The sequence below is a fragment of the Chrysemys picta genome, unplaced genomic scaffold (assembly GCF_011386835.1).
Source record: "Chrysemys picta bellii isolate R12L10 unplaced genomic scaffold, ASM1138683v2 scaf72, whole genome shotgun sequence".
Classification (NCBI taxonomy): Eukaryota; Metazoa; Chordata; order Testudines; family Emydidae; genus Chrysemys; species Chrysemys picta.
Window position 1 is genome coordinate 144,771 of NW_027052779.1, and position 27,375 is coordinate 172,145.

The window sequence follows — 27,375 nt, forward strand, 5'->3', positions numbered from 1 at the left end:
GAGGGGAAGATGTTAAATGACTTGCCCACATTAAGACTGTTTTGAAGACCTGTTGGACAGTTATCTGTATTGGGGCTGTGATGGGATATTGCCCTTTGGGGGCAGATTTATTTCTATGTAATATAAATATTGAAAACTGGCTGGTGGGACCCAGTCAAATAAGGAGAGAAGCTGGGATCCATTTCCTGGCTCACAGAGTCCTCTCTTCCATCACTAACCAGATCCAGGACAGTTGTGAGGCACTGACCCCAGCAAAGGAGTGTTGGAGACCTGTTGTTCAGGTAACACAACAGTGGGGTGTCTACTGGCCACAGCTAAGGTCAAAAAGAAGTCTAGGTGTTGCTGGAAATACCCCCTCTTTACTCAAAGCAAACAAGTCAAGCAATAAACTGAGTGTCCATGTCTGAGTTGGGTATGGGCAGGGGTGAGCTCGAGGGAGGAAGAAACATCTAGGGGAAATCCTGGCCCCAGTGACGTCAATGTCAAAACTCCCACTCATGTCAATGGGGCCAGGATTTCACTCCTAGTTCATAGTTGGGCTTAATCTTCCCTCAGGGAGTCCTAATCAGTCTCTCCCACTCTCTGAATAGTCAAACAATCTGTGATGGAGCTTTCTCTTCCCTCAGGAAGCCCCTTGTCTCACTAGATGGTCATGAGATTTCCCAGCTCCCTCTATGTTTCTAGAGGTGGGTCATCTTGTGTCTTCAGGATAGATCATTAATGCCTTTCTGACCTGGCCTGGATGCAGTGTGGGGTTTGTATATGCCACCACAGGGCTCAGGTAGTAGGGGGGAAGGGGAGTGTGTGTGTGTTGCAGCTGCCACTGGTGCCCAGTCTGCAAGGGGAAGGGGTGGTCATTGGTGCACAGGGAATGACAGACTTGCCCTGGCGTCATGGGAGGCTTTCCAAAGCACAGGGTGCAACACACACTCCATGCACGGCTGGGACTGGCCATGCTGCTTTACTCCTTGCCTCTGTCTCTAGCCATCCCACTTGAACCTGTCTGCATTCCTTAGCTGCCTGGTCAGCTTCGTGTCTGAGCTTTCTGAGCACATAAAGGTGAAAGCTGATAAGGGGGAGGAGGAGGATGACTCTGCTCTCGACACAGAGTACATCAGCTTCTTCCCAAACTTCATCTGGACCGTGCGGGACTTCAGCCTTGACCTGGAGATTGCTGGGAAGGAGGTGACGGAGGATGAGTATCTGGAGAGAGCGCTGATGCTGAAGAAGGGTAAGTGCTCTGACAGGACTCGGGACAGAACTGCTGGCAAGGGAATCAGAAGGCACGGTACAACTGGCTCTGCAAGAGGGGAGGGAGAGGTGATGGAACCACTCAAGGTTGATGGTCCTTTCACCTATACCAGGTCAGGGAACAACTATGGTTTGTATAATTGGGCTATAGTAAAGATGGTTCAGTTGTGAAAGTTGAGATCCTGTATAAAAATGGTCCCCATTGAAAACTGGGCTGTAGATTGGGAAAAAATAGTTTTCATATGATGGTGTCATGTGTGTTTGAAGCTCTCACATAGGTAGACTGTGCACTGTGTTAAACCATTTCTGAACTGGTGTAATACCTTTTATCTGTATATCTGAGTAGCTGTGGCAGATGTTACACGTATATGCAATACTGATTAACTTCCTACCAAGATACCTCCTCATTTGTAAACTCAGACACCTGTGGTGAAAACTTACCAGCATTTAAACCTTCATCAATTTAAAGTGACTGAAAGAGGCATTTCAACCTTCTGTAGTTAAACACCTTTTGAGATCACTTCAAAAATAAGCTTCCATATCTTTAAAATTATTAAAGCAATTTTTGTTGATACCAAGCTTGATGTTTGTGTGATGACTGGTCATCAGCAAGGAGTGAATTTGGGATGTCTAGATCTAGACACATGAGCTTTTGTAGTTTGACCTCAAGGGCCAGGTTGTTAGTTTGGAGGCAGTACATAGGAACGGAGAACATAGGTCTGTGTCATCAAGTCTAGTTCCTGGCCATCTCAGGCAACCTTATCCTATAATCCCATTCAGACTCAGTAGCAGACTCATACATTTCTTCACTTGAATCACCCATGAGAGGGGGACAAATGCCCTTCTGGATTAATGTGGAATATATTTAGATCTTGTCTGGAACTAGAAAACAGGACAGAGTTCAGTTTTCTAGCTTCGGACATGTGAGTGCATGGCATTTATTTAATTAATAGAGTCATGTACCTTGGGACCTTTCTCCTCCACAGTAAATGCAGAAATTCTCCATGAGAATGCTGTCCTAGAGGGACCTTCTGCTCATGATTTGTCCCAGGTAGCACCCTTGCTGGAATCCAGGGTTTAAGACACACTACATGAACACCCCTAGAGCCCCACAGACCACAGATACTGTGAGTCTATCTTCCCTTTAATATATTTCTGTCAATATTATGGTGCTCCCAGCAGTGACGCAAGAGCATGAGAACCAACATCTGGGCAGACTGTTAATAACCAGGGCACTAACCCGTAATTGGTTGTGAATTCTAGACTTAGATTTCACCAACCAACTGCACCAAGTGCAAATTCCTCAGGCATTCTAACAGCCAAAACAGAGTCACAGTAGCCTTGAATTCTCCAGTCTCTCTTACAACCCAGGTGAGCAAATCTTTGTGATAGGTGGCCCCTTATACCAAGAGTAAGGGCACGTCTACACTTGCAAAGTTACAGCGCCAGCAGTTACAATGCCACTCAGAGAGTGCAGAAGGAAAACTGCTGGTTTTGTGTTCACACTGACAGCTGCCTGTGCAATAGCGTGTTCACATTTGCGGCACTTGCAGCGCTTTTCGGAGCGGTGCGCTCTGGGCAGCTATCCCACAGAGCACCTCTTTCTCTTTTGCCGCTAAGACTTGTGGGAAGGCAGAGGGAGTCGCGGGGCATCCTGGGTCCTGTCCCAATGCCCCGTGATGCATTACTTTGGATCCCAGCAATCACTATACTTCCATCCCCATTTGGTGCTGTCGGAGAAAAACAGAGTTCTCACTATTTGTTTAGGTATAGCAAGTCAGATGCTTTATTAACTCTCACAATTGCGCAGAGGGAGAGAGCTAAGCAGGTCTCTCAACAGGTAAACAATTACAGCAAGCATTTATACCTTTTGTTACAGACAATAATGAGCAACAGTTGCATTTTGTTTATACATAGGCCATCTTGATATCTCATTTCCTCACTTGTTTTGACTCTTGCCAACATACAATATTTTCTATACCTTATCTACACAAGGTCTTCTACACCTTATCTATACCAGGTCATAATCACTTCTTACACAGTTCTTTCTCACCCGCCTCACACAATCCTCGCTTCTACAAATCTCACGTTATCAGGGTTACAGTTAGCCTGACTCTTGCTAACGAACTGTCATGTATTGCATCCCCTTCCTGTCAGTTCTTTCTCTGCTTCCACAACCCCCCCTTTTGTACTACTAGTACAACAAACATTTTCAAATCTCTATTTGCATTAAATCTCGGAATTCAGATTCTACATCAGATGCTTCAACCTTAGGGGTTTTGATTGGATGTAATGACAATGCATGATGAGCATGGACATGAAAGGTATTAATATTATTACGTCCTTTACAACAACAATAACATACTCCTGCACAACACAAGCAATAACATTCCCATAGCGATAATATGATGGGGTTGTTATACAATCTTAGTCATATAACACAATACATCATACTTAGTACATAAGGTGGATACTCTATAAGCTGTCTGAAAGGCATACTTTTTAACTTGATACATATTTTGAAGCATGTGAATTTGCCCTTGTACTTCAGAGATTTTCTGAACCTCTGGTAACAGTGAAAGCAAATTTTGAAATCGATCAGGTACTAAACTAGTCCAATTAAAGGGTATCTGGAACCTAAGGACTACTTGCAAAATTCTATCTGCAGGCCAGTAAATAATATGATTGCCTGCAGTGGTAATGAGATTAAAATGTATGTCTTGCAATGTGGTGGCTTTAACATACACACAGCTATCATTAGCTTAAAAAATAAGTGTCCTGTCAGGGTAGTTCCTTGTCCCCTACCCTCCCAGCAAACGTAGTCATGAAGAGTAACAACTGCTCCTGGCTTCAGTTTACGGATACACTGAAGCTGTGGGGGTTGTAACGGCCAAAATGTCCATTGACTCCCTAACCCATCCAAATGTCAGATGTAATCCCAGGAGCACTGACTAAAAATCGATTGGGCATACCAGGAGGTCTAATTTCCCAGATGTCTCGGTGAATTACCCAATCCCACATGCATCCTCCCCATGGACCCGGCAGGATTCGGTATGTGGGAGCCCACACCCCCTGAACCGGTCCATATGCTTGGAAGGAGCACTGAGAACGTCCACACTTCCACCCAGAAAGTTTCCAAGTATGTCTCCATGGCCACAGATCAGATGGTACTCCTGATGTGTCTGTAAGGGCAGTGGGCCAAGCCTGGTGCTCTAGATCATTCCGAATGGCCATTAGCTGGTCATTCAAGAAATCCTGAATCTCTGAGCATGCTAGATCCCACTACAATGCCTTCCCAGCCTCAGTGATATTCAATACCATCTCTGTCAGCAACTTCTGGGTCATTGAACTAAGGGCAGAAATAACATGTAACTCACCAACTCCAGCCTGTACCTGGGTTAGTTGTACTCCAGAAACAAGGCCAATGGCCTTCTCTAGTTGCCCCAATTTCTCATCATGTTCTTGGTTCTTAAAAATATTCCAAACTGCTGCTGCATTATTGGCCCCGTCCCAAAGGGATCCGGTCAAGTCTCTCTTCTTTCTAGAGGAAATAACCCAAGCCCTCTGTTGTGCTAATCTAATGGCAGCCCCCTGTGAGCAATTATAAATTCTTGGGGTTCACTGGTAGTGATATCATATACTTTTATCTCCACTGATCCATTCAATTGTTCGCTTATATGGGATATCCTGAACCTTAAAAATATATTTTTTCAAACAATATTTAAATAAATCACTAAAGTGTGAAGGCCTTAGTCATTGGTTTTATCAAATATATGACATTGTCTGTATTTGGATGTGTTACAGGGGTAATAGTGTAATGGAGGAGATGGCAGGGGCAATGGCAACAAGGTGCCTTTGGTACTTATCATTTAAAATCCAATTAGGGAGGGCAATACATGCTGAAGGACTTATCCAAAACACAGGGCGCAGCCTGTAGAATAAACCCCAAAATCCAATCAATACCACGTTCCCAAGCATGGGTCCCACAAGTTTCTTCCTGCCAGTGTATAATTCTTTGTTTCTTCACCAGGGTCAGTTCTTAATGTCTCTTGTAGTCAGGAATCCCTGGACTTTGTGGTTTCAGTGAAGCAAGTGTTCCTTCTTCTCTTTTCCTGAAACAGTGTGGTTTAGCATCATACAGGGGAGAGGTGACTAGCACATCACCCTGTAATGGTTTTGCTTCTTCTAGAAAAATCCAGAGGCACAGTAGGTCTGTCAGTGGACAAAGGAGAGGTTACTAGCACTTCACCTTGTCTTTTTTTTTTCTTTCTTTCTTTTTCCTGCTGTCCAGAAGACACAGCAGAGCTAGAAGGAGAAATAGGCTTATCATCAGTCGGAGAGTCCTCCCGAGGTGGAGGGGTCTTTTTACAGTGAGAAGCATGGGTCCAGGCAGGTAGTCCTTGGCACTTCACAGTGGTGGTGGTGGTTAACAGGACTTGGAAAGGGCCTTTCCAGTGTGGAGCCAAAGCAGTCTTTTGTTGATGGACTTTACGTAGACTCAGTCTCCTTGTTTCAATGAATGGCAGGGCTGCTAGGGTCTTTGGGTAGCACTTTTTTTATCTGTGAGAAAAGAAACCTAACACATTTCATTAATGCCTGGCAGTGTTTTTCAGATCTCATAGTTGCTTGGGCACATTCAGGCCCCCCTTTTCTTGGCTATCAGCCAAGTCTTAGCTGTGGGCAGTGTCCTTGGATGGTGCCAGCATCTTATCTTTGGACTGAGCTTGCTAGCTATTTTTCCTCAGTTAACTCGTTCTGTTCTTTTTCCTTCTCCCCTTCTTGGCTTCTTTTAACCTACAAAGGAAACTTCCACTTTTCACTCATACACCTTTTCCCAACAATGAACACATACACATTGCCATTATACAGTACATTAGTCTGATTATTCAATGTATGCCATGTACACCCTTCCAGTAAAATAACTTTATTACAGAGCTTTGGAGCAACAAACCAGGACAAGCACACCCACTTTTGAGGAGTCCACTCGGTACAACCTCAGGTGTCCAATAGCTTTCCTCCCTCCCCAGCCCTCTGGCTAGAAATCTGAAGTAGCCAGAAGGATCCCATGGGCAATATGGGGAGTGGGTTAACCTTCCATGTCCTTGCTTCCAAAGACTGTTGGTATGCAAATTTTAACAACAATTTTTTTCAATTAAAAAAAAATCTGGCCAATGAAGTTTCTTTTTCTTACTTAAGCAACTGTATTAGACTTTAGTATATCACATTTTCCTGATTTATCCAAACACTTTTTGTATTCCAAGTTGAATAAAAACAAGTATCTGCTTTTTGATTTAACCCTTCTATTTAATTTTGAACTAGACTGTCTTATGAAAATATTAAACCCAACAATTCTGGCCACAAGACAAACACCACAAGACAGGACAAAGAACACAAAAATAATTCCTATCGTACCAGTAAATGCATGGTACGTTGAATGCTGTTCAGCTGGCATCCGTTTTCTCTGATGATCTGAAAGACAAAAGAACAGAGGTCTACCCCTTCTGGGTAGTCAGTCATTGTTTAAAATATTTCCTTTATATACACACATACTCTTGTTGATTTTAGACAAAACAGAGGAATTACCCCATATTTCCTTGTATTTGTTTCATAGGCAGCCCAGGTTTCAGTGGCTTCTACCTTATTAGTTAGAAAATTGCATTAATACAGATGCTTTCTGGCTTGCTTCCAGATCCAAAGCTATCCACAGCTTAAAAATTCTTATGTAAAAAGGTACACAATTAACTTTCCTAGACTTTTGATTGCCTTTTACTTCTAACTCCTGCTTTCAAACACCCAGTGATCTGAAAGAGACGACACAACCTATATTGGTAGGTTTGCATTTCTTTTACCTCTGCTACAATATACACTGCACATGTTCTGGGGAAAATGCACATCCTCTCCACAATTCAATTTCCACAACACTAGCCACATCAATTTCTACACAAGGTGTAACTGTTTCTTTTGTGCTTACAAAATCTCCATGCACCCCTAGTAAAGTGACAGCTCCACCACACAGAGCCAGGGGCACTGTCCTTCTCTCTCTTTTTACCAGATCTTTTATCTGCTATTTTGTTACCCAAAAACAAATTCAAATCTTTATTCTTTCCTGAACACTGGGTAAAAGCCATTTACTTAACATATAATTCAAAGGGCTATCCTTAGAGGGTTTTACCAGAGACCCACCCATCTGCCTGCTGATACTCTAACAGAGAATTACACAGAGAACAGAGGGAATTATGGCCTAATAGGATCCTATTACAGGAATTTCTACTAATACTGACCGCTACAGGGGACGGGACAGAAGGATCCCAATTCAACCTCAGAGCTTCATTGCATGCGATGGCTTCCACTCTGAGGAATTACAAATGAGAGGCTCAGTTCCGTCCACACACCTAACACCTAAATGTATAAGACAGAAATTCATTAACCGGAGTCGCCAGTAACTGTCACCAAAATATCGGGTCCACCTAGCTGAGAGCCGATAACAGCCAGACAGGGATAAGGAAGAGTTGCTTTATTCAGCAGAAGAAAGGAGAGCCTTGCACCTTGGTACAAAGACTCTGTCTTACACACATTTTACCATTTCAATTATTATCCTGGGGATTTGAAATCCCCATGCTTATAATTACTTACTCCTTTCCTTCCACTATGCCCTCAAAGTTTCCAACCTGTTCTCCAATCTCTCTATCTATTGCCTGCCCGCTTGGGCCCGATCCTGCTTTTCTCGCTGAACCGTCCCTTCCATGGGCACCAGCTTTTTCACTACCAATTTAGATAGGAGGGTGGGCTTCTCAACTAGCCCCCACCCTTCCTGGTCTCTTCCCTTAAACATTCTTACTCACAAGGCTACCCGAGTCCGCTCTCATGAGACTTGCCACCTGGGCAAAACACATGGCCCATTGGCATTTAACTATTCAATTTTCTCTTGTGGCAAACACACTGCTCTTACAGCATATGCAAACACAAATGGTTAAATTCTGACAAGTCCCTGAAGGACCGGTACTTGCTTAGCCAGTGCTTCCTTTTCTGCCTGGAAGTCCTGTCTCAAGGCTTGCAACTTGCCCTGGGCGTAGGTTTGAGTTGCTGCCTGGTTCATGATCTATGCTCTTAATTGCTCAATTCTAGTTATCAAGTACACAACTCTTCCCTTTTCTCCAACTTCTCTATTGCCCAGTCCTGCTATGACTGGGGTAGATCCACCTGACACCCTTCCCGGTCAACCGGGGTGGAAAGAGGAATGCTAAATCCCTCTCCAGTTCTCAGACTTACTGCGGCTGAGAGTAGGCACACTTTCATACTCACACACGTACGTCCAGACTGGCCACGTCTGTGTATAACGTTCAGAGAAGGTACTGTGCAATCTCCAACTTGCTTCCTCTCTTGGGAGGACAGTTCTTTTACACCCTGAGGTCTTCTGGGGCGTCTTTTCAGTGATTCCAGTCCAGGCCAGCTGCCTGTGGCTTCTTCAGCTTCCCCAAACCATGCCAGCTCCAGGGTCGCAAAGGCAGACTGTTGGATCTCACTGGACAGTTAAGCTTTGCAAATGTAATCTCAGCACTGTAACTTGTATTGCCTTTGGTTTGACTATGTCTATATTTTTTCACAGTCAGCTGGGGCCGAAAGCAGTTTTTCTTTGTACTTAGCCTGGTCTGCATTTATTCTTGACCTTGAACGCAGATTAACTTTCTCTTTATCTCTGGACCAAACTGAATTTCAAATTAACCCGTTCCTTTCCTCAATATACAAATTGCTCCCATTGTGTGTCAGAGGCTTTTTGGTGATTAAAAGCTCTTCTGAGATGTATGATCTTATCTAGATTGAAGGTACCTTCTAGTGGGCATTGTTTAGATGAATTTTCACGCGTGTAATGATTTCAATTCTCTAAATACCTGCAGGTTTTAGGACCATAATGTACGTACATGAAATAAGCTGGGGTACCCTTAGTGGGTGAGAGGGAATCCTTAGACTGTCCCCCACCCATTTTCCAATCACACACACAGGGAGGAGGATGCCCTGTCCGCGCTAGCGGCACATAAACTAAGGATCTCTCCCTACAGGGTATTCACACAGGAGAGACTAACGAGGATGGCCACGACCCTCCTACACCTCCCTTCAGCAAAGAGCATCGGCTAGTCTCATAGAGATGGCGCCGCTTACTCTGTTGCATCCAGTGAGATGATCAGACTGTCAGTGGCTCACATGGAGAGGAAAAGGGGAGGGAAGATGGGTTAACACACTCCTAGACCCAGGTAGCCTCCTCGCCGGACGATGCCAGGCCGAGTTAGCCCACCGTGGGTCGGATCTCCTAAAAGATCCTCTAGTTACCGGGCTTGTGTTAGAGTAGTTCTGGTCACGAGCCAAAAGGCTTCGCAGAGTACTCTGGGCGTCTTCCGGTAACACTCAATTCACACTGGTGTACACACGCACACACACACACACACACACACACACCAAGACCAAGGCCTTATTCCAGGTACTATTCCCAAGTACCTTGATGCATCACTCGAGGCGGTAAAAACCCCTCCTGAGGCGGTAACAACCCCTCAACACCGGTGCATACCTATGCACCTCGCATATGCATACAGGGGGCGGCAACAATTCCCCTAAGCCGCTCAGCATCTGACCTTGCTGCACAGTCAATAAGTTCGGATGGCGTGAGCCCAACAGGGACAGAGGTCCCCACGGACAGTCCTCCTCCGACACCCCAATAGAGATTTCAAAAGGTCTCCTACCTCTATTGTGGCGCCATGGGGTTCAAAGGGGAACGATCCGTAGCAGCTGCCGGTGCCCCTGCGGGCGTTGCCATCCCGGACGAGCCCCCAAATTGTCGGAGAAAAACAGAGTTCTCACTATTTGTTTAGGTATAGCAAGTCAGATGCTTTATTAACTCTCACAATTGCGCAGAGGGAGAGAGCTAAGCGGGTCTCTCAACAGGTAAACAATTACAGCAAGCATTTATACCTTTTGTTACAGACAATAATGAGCAACAGTTGCATTTTGTTTATACATAGGCCATCTTGATATCTCATTTCCTCACTTGTTTTGACTCTTGCCAACATACAATATTTTCTATACCTTATCTACACAAGGTCTTCTACACCTTATCTATACCAGGTCATAATGACTTCTTACACAGTTCTTTCTCACCCGCCTCACACAATCCTCGCTTCTACAAATCTCGCGTTATCAGGGTTACAGTTAGCCTGACTCTTGCTAACGAACTGTCATGTATTGCATCCCCTGTCAGTTCTTTCTCTGCTTCCACAGTGCCATCTTTCAAAGCTTTGGGTACTGTGTGCCCTGCCCTGCCTCTTTATGGCTGCAGGAACGGATCCTGAGCTTTTGACCAGTTTTTCTGCTCGCACTGACCAACACGTCACGAGTGGCAGTGGAGTTATTCCTTAAACTGTAAAGGCAAGAGGAGTGTTACATTGATCTTGCCACACATACTAGCTATGTCACAAGATTGCTTGTGGCATTCAAGGAGGTGCTGATCACAATGGAACACTGCTTTTGGGCTCAGGAAACAAGCACTGAGTGGTGGGATCACATCATGATGCACATCTGGGATGGCATTCTTAAAACAACAATACCCACCTGCTGAAGTGAAAAAACAGATTGACAGAGCCAGACGAGTACCCAGAAGTTACTTCCTACAAGACAGGCCCAACAAAGAAAATAACAGAACACCACTAGCTGTCACCTTCAGCCCCCAACTAAAACCTCTCCAGCGCATCATCAGAGATCTACAACCTATCCTGAAAGATGATCCTTTACTCTCACAGATCTTGGGAGACAGACCTGTCCTCGCTTACAGACAACCCCCCAACCTAAAGCAAATACTCACCAGCAACCACACATCACTGAACAAAACCACTAACCCAGGAACCTATCCTTGTAACAAACCCCGATGCCAACTCTGTCCACATATCTATTCAAGTGACATCATCATAGGACCTAATCACATCAGTCACACCATCAGGGGCTCGTTCACCTGCACATCTACCAATGTGATATATTCCATCATGTGCCAGCAATGCCCCTCTGCCATGTACATTGGCCAAACTGGACAGTCTCTACGCAAAAGAATTAATGGACACAAATCTGACATCAGGAATCATAATACTCAAAAACCAGTGGGAGAACACTTTAACCTGTCTGGCCATTCAATGACAGACCTGCGGGTGGCTATCTTACAACAGAAAAACTTCAAAAACAGACTCCAACGAGAGACTGCTGAGCTGGAATTGATATGCAAACTACATACAATCAACTCAGGATTGAATAAGGACTGGGAATGGCTGAGCCATTACAGACATTGAATCTATCTCCCCTTGTAAGTATTCTCACACTTCTTATCAAACTGTCTGTACTGGCCTATCTTGATTATCACTTCAAAAGTTTTTTTCTCTTACTTAATTGGCCTCTCAGAGTTGGTAAGACAACTCCCACCTGTTCGTGCTCTCTGTATGTGTGTATATATATCTCCTCAATATATATTCCACTCTATATGCATCCGAAGAAGTGGGCTGTAGTCCACAAAAGCTTATGCTCTAATAAATTTGTTAGTCTCTAAGGTGCCACAGTACTCCTGTTCTTTTTATCTGGGATGATGAGCACGGGCTGCAGAACTTTCAGAAGAGAAAAGCCACATTCATGGGACTGCGTGATGAGCTAGCCCCAGCCCTGCGGTGCAAGGACATGAGAATGAGAGCTGCCCTGTTGCTGGAGGAGCACGTAGCAATTGCATTGTGGAAGCTGGCTACTCGAGACTGCTACCGATCAGTCGCTAACCAGTTCAGAGTGGGAAAGTCGACCATTGGAGTCATGTCGATGGAAGTGTGCAGGGCCATTAATCGCATCCTGCTCCGAAAGACCATGACTCTGGGCAACGTGTGTGACGTTGTGGATGGCTTTGCACAAATGGGCTTCCCTAGCTGCATAGGGATGATAGATGGCACGCACATTCCAAATCTGGCATCAGACCACATAGCCACTGAGTACATTAATTGCAAGGGGTATTTCTCAATGGTTCCCCAGACACTTGTGGATCACCGTCAGTGTTTCACAGACATTAATACAGGCTGGTCTGGAAAGGTGCCTGACGCACGCATCTTTCAGAACACTGGCCTGTTCAAGAAGCTGTAAGCAGGGACTTTCTTCCCGGACCAGAAGATCACCATATGGGAAGTCAAAATGCCCATTGTGATCCTGGGAGACCCTGCCTACCCCTTAATGCCATGGCTCATGAAGTCATACACAGGACAACTTGACAGCAGAAAAGAGAGCTTCAAGAACATGCTGAGCAAGTGCAGAATGACTGTGGGTGTACTTTTGGCCATTTAAAAGTCTACTGGTGATGCCTGTATGGGAAGCTGGACATGGCCAATGACAATATTCCTGTATGCTCCATAATACTTGTGAAGGGAAGGGTGAAAGCTTCACTCAGGGCTGGACCACAGAGGCTCAGTGCCTGGAGGTTGAGTTTGAACAGCCAGAGACCGGGGCTATTAGAGGGGCACAGTGCAGGGTCATAAGGATCAGGGATGCCTTGAGGCAGCAATTTGAAGCTGAAAGCTACTAATATTTGTTGCTATGCTCGGGATTGCAGTGCTTGTAATGTTAGGAGCTGATTGGTGCATGTGATGCAAGAAGGGGCCTTAACATAATTTTATGTTGCTTTGCAGGGCTCTTTTTGCTTTCAATTAATAGAATAAAGATTGTTTTCAAACAAACACAACTATTTTATTAAAAGACAACAATTGGAGGAGAGAGTCAAATGAAAAAATTCATCAGCAGGGAGGGGGAAGGGAAGATCTACAGAGGAGGAGGGGTCCTGGGATGGCTAAAGGTTTGTGTATGTCCGGGGACCATACCCAACCTTCTCCTTTGGAGTACGATGCAGCGGATGTTGTACTTCAGCAGGGCCAAACTGCAGAGGGATGGGTGTTGAGTGCAGTGGGTAGTGGGAGACCACAGTGCTGGACGGTGAGGAGGAAGGAGAGGAATGCTGTGGGTACAGACTGGAGCCAGGAGGTTGATAACAGTGTGTTGGCAGTGTGTGTGTGAGGCGCATGGGAAAGAGTTTTGCAACAGTGGCTGCAGAGGAGGGTGGGCACAGAGCTGCTCGGTTTGAAGTGCTAGTACAGTCTGGAGCGTGTTCACTTGGCGCTCCATAACTGTTAAGAGCTGTTCTCTGGCTTCTTTCTGGTGTGCTGCATTCTCCTTTTGGTCCCTCTTCTCACTGTCCCAACACTCCTTCAATTCCTTTTTCTCAGCAGCGGAGTGCATCATAACCTCACGCATAAAGTCCTCCTGAGTTCTTGATGCTTCCTAATTCTTCGCAACTGTTCTGCTGCCAATAACAAAGAGGGAGGCTCCCAAGGTCATCTCTGTGAAGTTTAAAGGCAACATTTTATAGAAGCAGTATTGTTTGCAACACAGACAACACTGTTTCAGTGCTTTAAAACACAGCCAGTACTCACACACCTGTCACTAACTGGCTGACCCCAGGCAAGCGCACATACGCCACAAGACCCCAAAATGGTGAGTAGCCGCAAGATCAGGGTAAATCACTGTTCCCGGACCCTGCTGTACACTGGGCACGTGGCACTTGGGCACTTGGGGAGAGCCAGCACTGTACGGGGGCCTGATCATCATTCCTGTCCCCACACTTTCCACAAGATGTTATCATTATGGAAGAGATCTTGCTGCTGAGGGTGAGCAGGGAATCAAGGGAGGGTCTTCTCCAAGCCTGCGGCTTTCGCCTTGGCCCCTATGCAGCTAGCCTTTGTGAAGCAATGGTCCCCTCAACCCCCTGGTGAAGGCACAGTGGTGCGGGAAAGTTACCATTAATGGGGCAAGAAACAAAGCAGCTCTGCAGAGGATCCTGCAGCAGCAGATTGCCCAGTATCTCCACGAGAATTTCCTGGAGATCTCTGAGGGAGATTCCCATGAAGTGAGGGAATCAATCAACAGCCTGTTCCACTGCTCAGACTAGGCATGTGGTGGGAGACAGGCCTGCTTTCTGCAACCTTCCTGCCCCCCAAAACTTGCTTCAACAATTCCCAAAATCAGATCCACTTACCAGGGACCTCCTCTCCTGTTTGTGCTTTGCCAAGATCCAACTGCTCTGACTGGCTAGGCTCCTCCGGGGTAGAAAAGAGCTCCTGACTGCATGCATCTCTGGCCTCCAAGTTGTCTTCTGACTCTGGTTCCCCCCTCCCCCTCTTCAAAGATTGCCTTCTTCTGGCTCAGTCCACTCTTGACTGGCACATAAGCCAATGAAATATCCATTGGGGACTTCCCAGTGGAGGTGGGGTTGCCGCCGAGTATCGAGTCCAGCTCTTTGTAGAACCGGCAGCTCGTGGGCACAGCACCGTAGCAGCGGTTTGCCTCCCAGGCCTTGTGGTAGGCGTTCCGCAGCTCCTTCACTTTTACCCTACACTGCAATGTGTCCTGGTCATCAGGGCCGGCCCACAATATTTTGCCACCTGGGGCAGGGAGCTCAAATGACGCCCCCGTGCCCCCTCGCTTGGGCCAAAACTTTGAAAGGTCTCAATTCTGCCTTCTTCCTGTTCTACTCCTCTCAGGCCTGGTCTACACTACGGGTTTAGGTCGACTTTAGCAGCGTTAAACCGAATTAAGCCTGGACACGTCCACACAACGAAGCCCTTTCTTTCGACTTAAAGGGCCCTTTAAACCGGTTTCTTTACACCACCTCCGACGAGGGGATTAGCGATAAAACCGGCCTTTGCGGGTCAGAATTGGGGTAGTGTGGACGGAATTCGATGTTATTGGCCTCCGGGAGCTATCCCACAGTGCTTCATTGTGACCGCTCTGGACAGCGCTCTCAACTCAGATGCACTGACCAGGTAGACAGGAAAAGACCCGCGAAGGTTTGAATTTCATTTCCTGTTTGCCCAGCGTGGAGAGCACAGGTGACCACGCAGAGCTCATCAGCACAGGTAACCGTCATGGAGTCCTCCCAGGATCGCAAAAGAGCTCCAGCATGGACCGAACGGGAGGTACGAGATCTGCTCGCCATATGGGGAGATGAAGCAGTGATAGCTGAACTCCGTAGCAGTAAAAGAAATGGAAAAGTATTAGAAAAGATCTCCAAGGCCATGAAGGACCGAGGCCATAACAGGGACACACAGCAGTGCCGCGTGAAAATTAAGGAGCTACGGCAAGCTTACCACAAAGCCAGAGAAGCAAACGGAAGGTCCGGGGCAGAGCCGCAAACTTGCCGCTACTACGCGGAGCTGCATGCGATCCTAGGGGGTGCAGCCACCACTACCCCAACCATGTGCTATGACTCTCTCACTGGAGAAACACACAGGGAAGACGGTTCAGGGAACGAGGAAGATGACGATGGAGGTACTGTAGGTAGCTCACAGCAGCAAGGAAGCGGAGAAACCGGTTTCCCCAACAGCCAGGATATGTTTGTGACCCTGGACCTGGAACCAGTAACCCCCGAACTCACCCAAGACCCTCAGGGCACACAGGAGACCTCTGGTGAGTGTAACTTTGTAAATATTTGTAAACATTACAAAAAAAAAGCAAGCGTGTTTAATGATTACTTTGCCCTGGCAATCGCGGCCAGTACATCTACTGGAAAAGTCTGTTAACGTGTATGGGGATGGAGCGGAAATCCTCCAGGGACATCTCCAGAAAGCTCTCCTGGTTGAAATGGGGTGATTTTATTAAGGGGACATTCAGAGGCGCCCGTTCCTGCTCTTCTGACCAGAAATGTTCCCCGCTGTTAACCACGCGGTGGAGGGAGGGGTGAAGTGATCATCCCAGAGAATCGTGTGTGTGTGTGGGGGGGGGGGGTTTACTTGTGTTTGTGCCGCATGTTAACCGGGAAACCGCAGCACCCTCCTTTTACATTGAAACCCCATTTTAAATGGACAACCCAATTCATCCTTGATATGGGAAATGCGCTGCTGTTTGCAACCTTTCCCGCATGTTAAGAAGGTTAAAAAAGCCAAAACACTGTGGCCTATGATGGCTGCCTGCAAGCCGAAATATGCGACCTTGTAATGAAAGAGTGTACCCATTGTTCTCTAAAATGTGTCTTTTTTAACCACCTCTCCCTTCTCCTCCGCCAGCTGCAAATGTTTCTCCTTCGCAGAGGCTTGTGAACATTAGAAAGAGAAAACGTAGGACGAGGGACGAGATGTTCACGGAGCTGCAGATGTCCGCCCAGGCTGATAGAGCACAGCAGAATGCGTGGAGGCAGTCAATGTCGGAGATGAGAAAAGCCCAATATGAACGAGAGGAGAGGTGGCGGGCTGAATCGCGGGAAGAACAGAGCAAGTGGCGGGCTGAAGACGATAGGTGGCGTCAGCTTGCAGACAGACGGCAAGAGGCAATGCTCCGTCTGCTGGAGCATCAAACTGATATGCTCGAGCGTATGGTTGAGTTGCAGGAAAGGCAGCAGGAGCAGAGACCGCCGCTACAGCCCCTGTGTAACCAACAGCCCTCCTCCCCAAGTTCCATAGCCTCCTCACCAAGACGCCCAAGAACACGGTGGGGGGGCCTCCGTCCACCCAGTCACTCCACCCCAGATGATCGCCCAAGCATCAGAAGGCTGGCCTTCAATAAGAGTTAAAGTTTTAAAATGCACTGTGTCCTTTTCCATCCCTCCTCCCCCACCCAAGAATGCATGAATGTGAAAAAACAATGACTTTATTGCCTCTGCAAGCGGGAGGGGAGGGTGGGGTGGGGTGGTTGGTTTACAGGGAAGTAGAGTGAACCGGGTCGGGGGGCGGGGGTTTGGAGGGTTCATCAAGGAGAAACAAACAGAAGTTTCACACAGTAGCCTGGCCAGTCACAAAACTCGTTTTCAAAGCTTCTCTGATGCGCACCGCGCCCTGCTGTGCTCCTCTAACCGCCCTGGTGTCTGGCTGCGCGTAATCAGCGGCCAGGCGAGTTGCCATCCCACGTTGATGTTGGTGAAACGTCCCTTGTGATCCACCAGGGCTTGCAGCAGCATTGAAAAGTACCCCTTGCGGTTTACGTAGTCGGTGGCTTGGTGCTCCGGTGACAAGATAGGGATATGGGTTCCGTCTATGGCCCCGCCACAGTTTGGGAATCCCATTTCAGCAAAACCATCCACTATTGACTGCACGTTTCCCAGAGTCACTACCCTTGCTATCACCAGGTCTTTCATTGCCCTGGCAAATTGGATCACAGCAGCCCCCACCGTAGATTTGCCCACTCCAAATTGATTCCCGACTGACCGGTAGCTGTCTGGCGTTGCAAGCTTCCACAGGGCTATCGCCACTCGCTTCTCAACTGTGAGGGCTGCTCTCATCTTGGTATCCTGGCGTTTCAGGGCAGGGGAAAGCAAGTCACAAAGTTCCATGAAAGTGCCCTTACGCATGCGAAAGTTTCGCAGCCACTGGGAATCGTCCCATACCTGCAGCACGATGCCATCCCACCAGTCTGTGCTTGTTTCCCGGGCCCAGAATCGGCGTTCAACGGTATCAACCTGCCCCAGTGACACCATGATTTCCACATTGCTGGGGCCTGTGCCTTGTGAGAGGTCTATGTCCATGTCAATTTCCTCATCACTCTCGTCGCCGCGCTGCAATCGCCTCCTCGTCTGGTCCGGGTTTCGCCTTGGCATGTCCTGGCTCTGCATATACTCCAGGACAATGCGCGTGGTGTTCATAGTGCTCATAATTGCCGCGGTGATCTGAGCGGGCTCCATGATCCCAGTGCTAGCTATGGCGCCTGGTCTGAAAAAAGGCGCGAAAGTAGTATCTGATGGACCAGGAGAAGGAGGGAGGGAGGGAGGGAGGGAGGGCCGAGTGACGACATGGCGTACAGGTACAGGAACAGGGAGAAACACAAACAACTGTCACACAGAATGGTCCCCCCCAAAGATTAAACTGAAACCCGTGGGCTTAGCAGGCCATTGATTTCATGGAGGAAGGGGAAGCAAATGAATACAGAACAAATCTATTTTTTACATCTTAAGGTGGCAGCCGACGGTGCAGCATGAGTGATAGCCTCTCCAGTACGATGACGATGGGTACCAATCATAATATACCATCATCTGCCAAAAGGCAAGGGGCTGCTGCTGTGTAGCAATGCAGCCCCACGTCTGCCAGCCCCACGTCCGCCAGCACCCAGCATCGCCCTCGGCCTCTTCTGGGTGCTTAGCAGACAATATTGGGCAATTGGCAGAAAATAGTATATTACGACTGGTAACCATCATCATCGAAACAGTAGCATGTCTGCCCAGGTGGCCATGATTGACAGCCACACCAGTACGACGATGATGGGTACCAGTCACAATATACCATCTCCTGGCAAGGGGCTGGTGCAATGCAGCCCTACGGCTGCCAGCCCCATGACTATCACTCATGCTACACCGTCTACCACCAAAAGGCAGTTAGCAGCTGCTGCTGTGTAGCAATGTAGTCCCACGTCTGCCGGCACCCAGAGGACATATGGTGACGGTGAGCTCAGCTGAGCTGAGCGGGCTCCATGCTTGCCGTGGTATGTTGTCTGCACAGGTAACCCAGGTAAAAAGGCGCGAACCTATTGTCTGCCGTTGCTGTGACGAGGGGGGAGGGGCCTGACGACATGTACCCAGAACCGCCCGCGACACTGTTTTGCATCATCCGGGCATTGGGATCTCAACCCAGAATTCAAAGAAAAGGCGCGAAAGGCACTTCTCGGCTCTATGAGCTGTGGCGCAAACATAGTATCTGACGGACTAGGGGAAGGAGGGAGGGCGGGCCGAGTGACGACATGGCGTACAGGTACAGGTACAGGGAATTATAATCAAGAAAGGTGGCTGTGCATCAGGGAGAAACACAAACAACTGTCACACAGAATGGTCCCCCCAAAGATTAAACTGAAAACCCTGGGCTTAGCAGGCCGTTGATTTGACGGAGGGAGGGAGAAGCAAATGAATACAGAGCAAATCTATTTTTTACATCTTAAGACGACGGTGCAGCGTGACTGATAGCCCTCGGCATCTTTCTGGGTGCTTGGCAGCAAATACGGGGCGGTGTATGACGATGGTCTTCAGGCCTATTGCACAATCGGCTGCTCAGGAAAGACTCTGCTAATGTACGATGACCCGACTTGCAATAGGATGGCTAACAGTCGTAATACACCATTTACTGCCAAAAGGCAAGCCCCACGGCTGCCAGCACCCAGATCGCCGATGAAGGCTACCAGTCTACTGCACCGTCTACCGCCAAAAGGCAGTTAGCAGCTGCTGCTGTGTAGCAATGCAGTCCCACGTCTGCCGGCACCCAGAGGACATATGGTGACGGTGAGCTCAGCTGAGCTGAGCGGGCTCCATGTTGTCTGCACAGGTAACCCAGGTAACCCAGGTAAAAAGGCGCGAATCTATTGTCTGCCGTTGCTGTGACGAGGGAGGGAGGGGCCTGACGACATGTACCCAGAACCGCCCGCGACAGTGTTTTGCATCATCCGGGCATTGGGATCTCAACCCAGAATTCCAAGGGGCGGCAGAGACTGCGGGAACTGTGGGATAGCTGTGGGATAGCTACCCATAGTGCAATGCTCCGGAAGTCGACGCTAGCCTCGTACTGTGGACGCGGTCCGCCGACTAGAGCACCTAGAGCATTTTATTGTGTGGACACACACAATCGGCTGTATACAACCGATTTCAATAAAACCGGCTTCTATAAATTCGAACTAATTTCGTAGTGTAGACATATCCTCATGGTACTGCACTGCTACCTACCCCCAATAAAGGGGAACTAACAACTTAAAATGCCTTGTTCAAACATTTTAAGTAACACTTAACTTTCAAATGCCTGAACAGCAAATGTAACTTTTCTTGTCTGCATAGTAAACACTGGCATTTTTATCTGTTTGAATAATCAAAGTGGTGCTTTCCGTGCTTTCTTGGTTGCAAAGATTTGAACTGATTCCTGAAGGTCCACAGTCTGGGCCAGCTCATGCTCTATTGAGATGGTTGGAAGGCCGACCAGCCTCTCCTGTGTCATTGAGGAGCATAGATGTGTTTTTATTAACTTCAGCCTGGAGAAGCTGTGTTCTCCACTGGCAACTGTTACAGGAAGTGTTAGAAGTATGCACAGAGCAACAAAAGCATTTGGAAAGAGGGTGGTCATCTTATTTGTGCACAATTATTCCAGAACAGCCTTTGGAGTTGATCCTGCTGAAATGTATCTTGAAAGGGCTTTCAGTTCATCGCCTAAATCACTCGCATCAATATTGCGCATGTCATCATGTGTCAACACTGTCTCTAGTGCCCTGCATTGCTGGTGTAGGTCTTCTTCAGCTATATGAGGAGTTTTGGAATATCATACAACATCCCAAATATTCTGCTGTGTTCCTTGAGCTGCATGAAACATTCTTCAACTGACTGTATTGCACAATCAAGCAGCTGGTTAAAGAATTGAATTTTGAATTGTTGTTTGGGGTCTCTTATGGGATTATCCTGTGCCTCGTAATCAAAATGTCATCTTCTTCAGTGACTCTTGTATTCTTGAATGGGTGGGAAAATAGCTTCAGTGTGAAGTTCCTCATCTGACCAGTAAGACTGTAGGTATGACTTTGCTTTCTCCAATTGTTCCATTGCTCCCGATATATCAAGGTCAACACCTTGGAGTCTCTTGCTTACAGCATTTATTTCAAACAGTATGTCATGCCACACAACACTAAGCCACACAGACATTTGAAGTTATGTATGTTTCTGGTGATTCCATTTCCCTCTGCCACTGTTCTCCCATGAACAGTTCCTGTCATAGCATTATCCTCCATAATGGCAACTATTGCATCATCTATCTTCCCAATTTGGTGTTTGATAGGCTTTATAGCCTCCACTTGACTTTCCCATCATGTGCCACTGAGTGGTTTCAGTGTCAGAGAGGATGTTCCCAGATTTTGCTTCGAAATTTGCCATTGATGAGTTGATGCAGAGAAAAATACATAGATGCTTTGAATTACATTAAAAAACTCAGCAGCCTCACTAGAAGCTGATGCTGCATCACTGACCACCAAGTTCAATGAATGAGAACTGCATAGGACAAAAAAAGCTTGAGGGTTTAACTCTTGGATCCGTGTCTGCACTCCTCTGTTCTTTCCTTTCATGTTGGCACCAGTATCATAGTTATGCACCTGACCTCTCATGTCAGCTATCGCAATTCCCGTATCTTCCAGCTTTTTAAGAAGCACATTTGTCATACCAGCTCCTGTAGTATCATCAATGTCAATACATTCTAGAAAATGCTCTCTGACAGTCACCATTGCACAGACATTTTCACTAGGTTCTCTTGTTGTTACAAAATGCACCATTAAAGTCATTTCTTCCGTATGGCTGATGTCAGGTGTGCAGTCCAGAGTAACATCTTGCTGACTTCAGATCTGCCACAATCTTCTCTTTAACTTTTGTTGTCAGCAACTGTATGATCTCATTTTGAATTGTTTTTCCAAGGTAGTGGTGTGTGTACATTTCTTGGGTGGTGACTCTTCTTAGATGCTCCTGGAGTACAGCATCAAACTCAGCCATCAGCTCTATGATTTTAAGGAAGTTTCCATTGTTTGGCACATACAGCTGATCTGAAGTGCCACACAGTGCTGGGTTTTGGGTAGCAAGCATTCTCACAATGGCAACGAGCCTTTTCAGAACATTTTGCCAGTGAAGAGACTCTGATGCACTCTTCTCTTGATGCTGATAATCTATGGTGGTCTTTAACCTTATTCTCATCTCAAGCTCTTTCCACCTATGGAATGCTCTCTGGTGATTTGCTGCCTTCTCATGGCATGCCAGGTTTTTAGCCAGATTTTTCCAGTCCTTTGTTCCTGTAGAACCCAATGTGGCTGGAACATTAGACTGGAAAGGTTTTGCAACAAAAACAGTATGCAGCATTCTGGGTTTTTGAGTACATAAGCCATGGCCTCTCCACTTTGTCACCATTGGGGATTTCACACCAGTAATGTGTTGGATGGAAACTTCTATTTTTATTGTCTTTGGGGAACATGAAGTTTTTCACTTGCTGTGGCCCATGCAGTACAAGGAAGTCCCTCAGGCTACTGCTCAAGTGGGTCCACAGTCCTGGATCATCTAGACTTAAGGAACTCAACTCAGCAGCAGCTGTTTCTTGCGCCTCCACCACACTCTTCTCTGATCTACACTTTTCTTCAGGAATGTGCATGGTTACATCCATTTGAGCTGGATGCTGCAGTAGCTGCCAGGTCACCTGCACTCTGACTAACTGGAAGATCAGGCATCTCCTCACCACTCACATCCTCACTGCGGCTGGAAGGCTCACCTTGAACATTTGTGACTATGTTTCTCAGGAAAGCTCCTTCCTGCTTAGATAGAAAAGTTTCCTTTGCTTGCTTTCATTTTCTGAATGCTGCCCCAGAGGGGCGTTTTCTTCTTTCTCTCATAACTGCTGTTCTGTGCCAGCTATAGTGTCTCTCAACACTCAATTGAAGGGGACAAATAAGCAGGCTGGTAGCAGAGTCTGAGTGAGGGAAGATATCAGCGTCATAAAGGCCTAACTGGCTCCTACTACTTCAATTGACTGTTCTCTTCAAGTGGGTTCAGGGAAGCAGCAGGAAACAGGAAGCTCCCTGAGAAGCTGGTGTTAATCAGTCCAGGCTCCTGGGGGTGCTGGAGAGGTACATAAGAGGCTCCTCCTCCTCTCTTTCCCTGCAGCTCCTGCTGCTTTCTGTTATTCCCTCTCACCTTTTCTCCTGCCTGCCTGCTATGTCTCTTGTGTCCTCCTCCCTCCAGCACAACACTCCACCATCTCTGTGCATCTAGAGCAGGGAGAATACATATGCACCAGCAGCAGAAACAATTTTCTACACTCTGGGTCCTAGTAGCACTCCCCCCACAGTCTGGCACCTGAGACGGCTGCCTCAGTTTGCCTCAGGGTAAGGCCAGCCCTGCCGGTCATGGCCCTTTTCTATTATGCATCTAGAAATCTGTCCACAGGTATCATAATGGCTGGATTGCAACTGTGACTGCACAGCCTCCTCTCCCCAAATGCTGATGACGTCCAGCAGCTTGGCATTTCTCCAAGCGGGGGATCGCCTGGGGCGTGGAGCAGGCAGGGCCACCTGGAAAGATGTGCTGAGAGCACTGCACGCGTCTCCGAGCAAACAGGAAGGAGACTTTAAAATTTGGAAATGAATGTATGGGGTGGGGCCAGGGCCATCCTAAGCTATTCTGGGGCTCTACCCAGCCCCCCGCAGGGGTTTGGGCATGCCTCTGTGGGTGGGGGGGGTTGGCTTGGGGAACTGGGGGGAACCAGCCCCCAGCACTCACCGGTAGAACGGCTGCGGCTGGGCCACTGCACCTCCCGCTACTGGTGAGTGCAGGCCCAGCGCTGCTGCACTCCTCAAGGGCGGGGCTGGGGCAGAGCAGGGACTTGGGGAAGGGGTGGAGTGGGGGCATGGCTGGGGTGGGGCTGGGGCAGAGTTCATGGGCATGGGGAAGAGGTGGGGCAGGGGCTGGTGCCCTACACAGTTGCGTACTTTGCATATGGGTAAGGACGGCCCTGGGTGGGGCTGACGGTTGGTCACCTGAGGTCAGGGCAGTAGAGTTCAAACCGATGGCCAGAGAGGTGAGAACAAGGATTGTGGGACACCTCCCGGAGGCCAGTCTCAGTGTTGTAATCACCACAGTGTCTAAACTGATGTAGCCCCGGCACAGAAAGTTCATTGGGGTGGGTTTTTTTAGAGCACTGCATCTACACAGTTTCTGCGCACTAAGTGGCTTGGCAGTGTGTGCACCTCGGGAGTACAGCGCAGGAAGCTGCTTTACTGCACAGACACTTGCCAGTGTAAATGGGGCCTAAGTTCCCTGTGCAGCGAAAGATGGTATAATGTTGGGTTTACACTCCAGAGGGGTGTGTGTTCCTGAGTAGCTGGGAAGTTCCTTAGCTGGAGCCTCTCCACGCAATGCTGATCACAGTGTCTGCATACAATTGCAGCTGGGTGTGCCCCTACCTGAATGTGTGCTGGTGAAAGTGTAGGCTGAAGCCTGGGAGAGGGCTTAGAAGGCTGGTCACAGCAGTACAGTGTAAAAGGAGCCCAGGCTGGTGTGTCGGGGAGCCCAGTGGTACCCCAGTTCCAGGTGGCACCCTGGGGGGGAACCCGTCACACCCTTAATAATGTCTCTCTGAAAAACTGCCCACTTTCCTGATCTCGTTTTGTCCTTAGACTTGCTTCCCACAGGATTTACCTACCAATTCAGTGAGTGTGCTAAAGTCTGCCTTCTCAAAGTCCATTGTCTTTATTCTGCTGTCTATCATGGGCGCCATTTCAGATTGTGGTCGGTGGCAACTTTAACTGTGATTCCAAAGGCTACTTAGGCATCTGAAAACTCTAGGGTTTTTTTCCCAAGTATCTTAGAAATTAGCTGATAGGAGCACTGTATCTAATTCCTATATATAAAAAGAGAATTAAATAAATATTAGACCCACTCAGCTCTAATACTAACATGTTCTCACATCTTGTGTCAAGTCAATTAAGGGACACTGATTAGGTTTAACATTTTAATGTATATTCTTACTTTGTTACTAACTCTTGAATACAACAATTGAAACAATTGTAGAAAAATCTAGTAGGATGAGTTTATACTACACCTTTCTGGGGCTGTTGAGGTGTTATCTCACTACAAATAATAGACTAGAAATTGACCTTAAAGAGGAGTGAAACTGACACTTTCAGGTCACTTGCACAGTATTGCCAATCCCAAATATTCAAAAATCATGAATCAGGCTCACCAAAAATCATGAGATTATGTAAAAATAATAGATGTGATGTTCTTTTTATTTGCCTCCTGCTTTTCGAACCTTTGGGGAGCATTGGGGGTCACATTTTGAAGCTTTCTCCATAGCTACTAGGGCTATAAACTTCATCTTTCTTTAAGAATGAAGGCTGAAATCATCTCATATCCACTTGACTCCAGGAGCTGGGTCTTTAAGGAAAACAGTAATTATCATGTAAAAAGCAACAGAGGGTCCTGTGGCACCTTTAAGACTAACAGATGTGTTGGAGCATAAGCTTTTGTGGGTGAATACCCACTTCGTCAGACGGAGCTGATGCTTATGCTCCAACACATCTGTTAGTCTTAAAAGTGCCAGAGGACTCTCTGTTGCTTTTTACAGATCCAGACTAACACGGCTACCCCTCTGATACTTGAGTAGTTATCATGAGACTCATGACAAAATAATTAGTCAGCAATACTGCTTTTACTTCTATTTAAAGACTAGTTACTTCCCAGAAGGCTCTTAAACACATCACTAAATGATTGAGTTGCAGTTCTCATAGAAGAATATATAAAACCAAACACCAAGAAAATTCCAGATTTTAAAGTTGAGAAAAAATTGAGACTTCTTAGGTATATCAGGGCCTCTGCTGGCAGGAAAGGAAAATAAACAGGCACAAGTGCTCTAGACAGCTCTTCCTCTTGAAAGAAAGTTGGAGGGTCAAATATTCTAGTCCCTAATCCAGTAAAACGTCTGTTGCCATCAGCACCTCCATTCATGGATATTAACATCACAGTGAACATGTGATAATATGTGTGGTCAATAACTATACACTTCATACTTAAATATCTGAGCCATCTTCTCCAGAGTTACACATCTTATATGCATTGGTACAGGGACTACATTTTCTGGCATATTTTGAACAGTGCTGAGCACACAGATGGTGCCCAGTGAATAATACAAATCATGACAATAATTGTCAACTTTATGGACTCTGTGGATGCAATTTGTTCTTGAATTGAAACCCCAAGAATTTGAGGCATGAACACATCTGATACTTACGTGACATTTTCTCATTCCTTTCTTTTCTCAAACTCAGAACGAAAAATGACAAAAAGTGGTTTTCAGTTAAAATGTAATGTTGCACAGCAGCAACTGCTCTACAACCCAGCCTGGGGCAGAACCTGCCACCCATTGGGGGTTAAGTGATCTCCTCTCATCTGACTCTCATTCTCTCTTTCTTTCTTCATCCTTCCTGACCTCTGTGCTGCTTTTCATGCTCCCATCTATCAGACTTTTTTTTTTACCATGCAGCAGAGAGAGGCTGGTCTGCTAGATAGGGAGCTACCCTGAAAGACCTGGGTTCTTCTCCCCCCATGGACTTCCTGTATGACCTCAGGCCAGTGCCTTAATGACAGGGTTTCAAAACTTTTTTTGTACCCAAAGATGTTAGGTGTCTAGTGGGGCTTAGAAAGCACCTAACCTTCTAGGCACTTTTGAAAATCCTACTAGGTGCATAAATACCTTTGAAAACCTGGCCTTTAGGCTCTCTGTGCCTCAGTGCCTCATCTGTACAATGGGGATAACAACATTTCTCTACCTCACCGAGGAGCTGTGAGGAGAAATAGGTTTAATATTATGAGGGGCCGCATAAGTATGTCAGGTAGAGTGGGAACTTCTCTATACCACTGCTATCCCTTCCCTTGGTTTTGGCCCTTTCTTTTCACCTATGCCCCCAAATCTCTCCCTTTTCTGAATGTAACCTTGACTCAGAGGGCTTGACTGTATTTATTCTGAGTCTCCTGAGTCCTCTCTAAAACTTCCCTTCCTCTCTCCTTCACCGCCTCCCCCTCCCCCAGGGATTCCTGTTTTACAAACTCAACTTCCATATCATTAATTTAATCACCAGCCCTGTCTGATCTTAATCACCCTGCCTCTATTTGTAAACAAAATACTGACTCCCTGCCCCAGGGTCACCTCTCCTCTGCAGAACTTACATTTCACACTAATGATATGCTGTAGTTAAGAGCTCCACATGGGAGCACATAGAATCATATAATATTAGGGTTGGAAGGGACCTCAGGAGGTCATCTAGTCCAACCCCCTGCTCAAAGCAGGACCAACACCAACTAAATCGTCCCAGCCAGGGCTTTGTCAAGCCAGGCCTTAAAAACCTCTAAGGAAGGAGATCCCACCACCTCCCTAAGGAACCCATTCCAGTGCTTCACCACCCTCCTAGTGAAATAGTGTTTCCTAATATCCAACCTAGACCTCCCCCACTGCAACTTGAGACCATTGCTTTTTGTTCTATCTCTTGTACGAAACACGAGGGGGGGGAGGGGAGGCTCCCATCCACCCCTCCACCTCCAAATGGTGC

At 47.0% G+C, this 27,375-nt stretch overlaps 2 protein-coding genes across 3 annotated transcripts in view; both read left to right on the forward strand.

Moving 5' to 3' along the window:
- LOC135977905 (guanylate-binding protein 1-like) overlaps positions 1-27,375 on the forward strand; it is a 130,556-nt gene that overhangs the window by 88,196 nt on the left and 14,985 nt on the right. For both annotated transcript variants that reach the window (XM_065579056.1, XM_065579057.1), the window contains one exon: positions 1,029-1,231. In XM_065579056.1, the coding sequence (XP_065435128.1) occupies positions 1,029-1,231 (203 nt within the window). The remainder of the gene's footprint in view (positions 1-1,028; positions 1,232-27,375) is intronic.
- Positions 1,262-16,878, forward strand: LOC135977906 (uncharacterized). The gene is made up of 2 exons (XM_065579058.1): positions 1,262-15,768; positions 16,365-16,878. Exons 1-2 carry the CDS (start codon positions 15,228-15,230, stop codon positions 16,865-16,867), a joined length of 1,044 nt encoding a protein of 347 aa, XP_065435130.1. The 5' UTR covers positions 1,262-15,227; the 3' UTR covers positions 16,868-16,878.

What these genes read in the sequence shown, in the direction of transcription:
- LOC135977906 (XM_065579058.1), top strand. Translation starts at nt 15,228, where the DNA reads ATGGAGTCCTCCCAGGATCGCAAAAGAGCTCCAGCATGGACCGAACGG. An exon ending in GGGCACACAGGAGACCTCTG is followed by an intron (nt 15,769 to 16,364) that starts GTGAGTGTAACT and finishes CTCCTCCGCCAG; the next exon opens with CTGCAAATGTTTCTCCTTCG.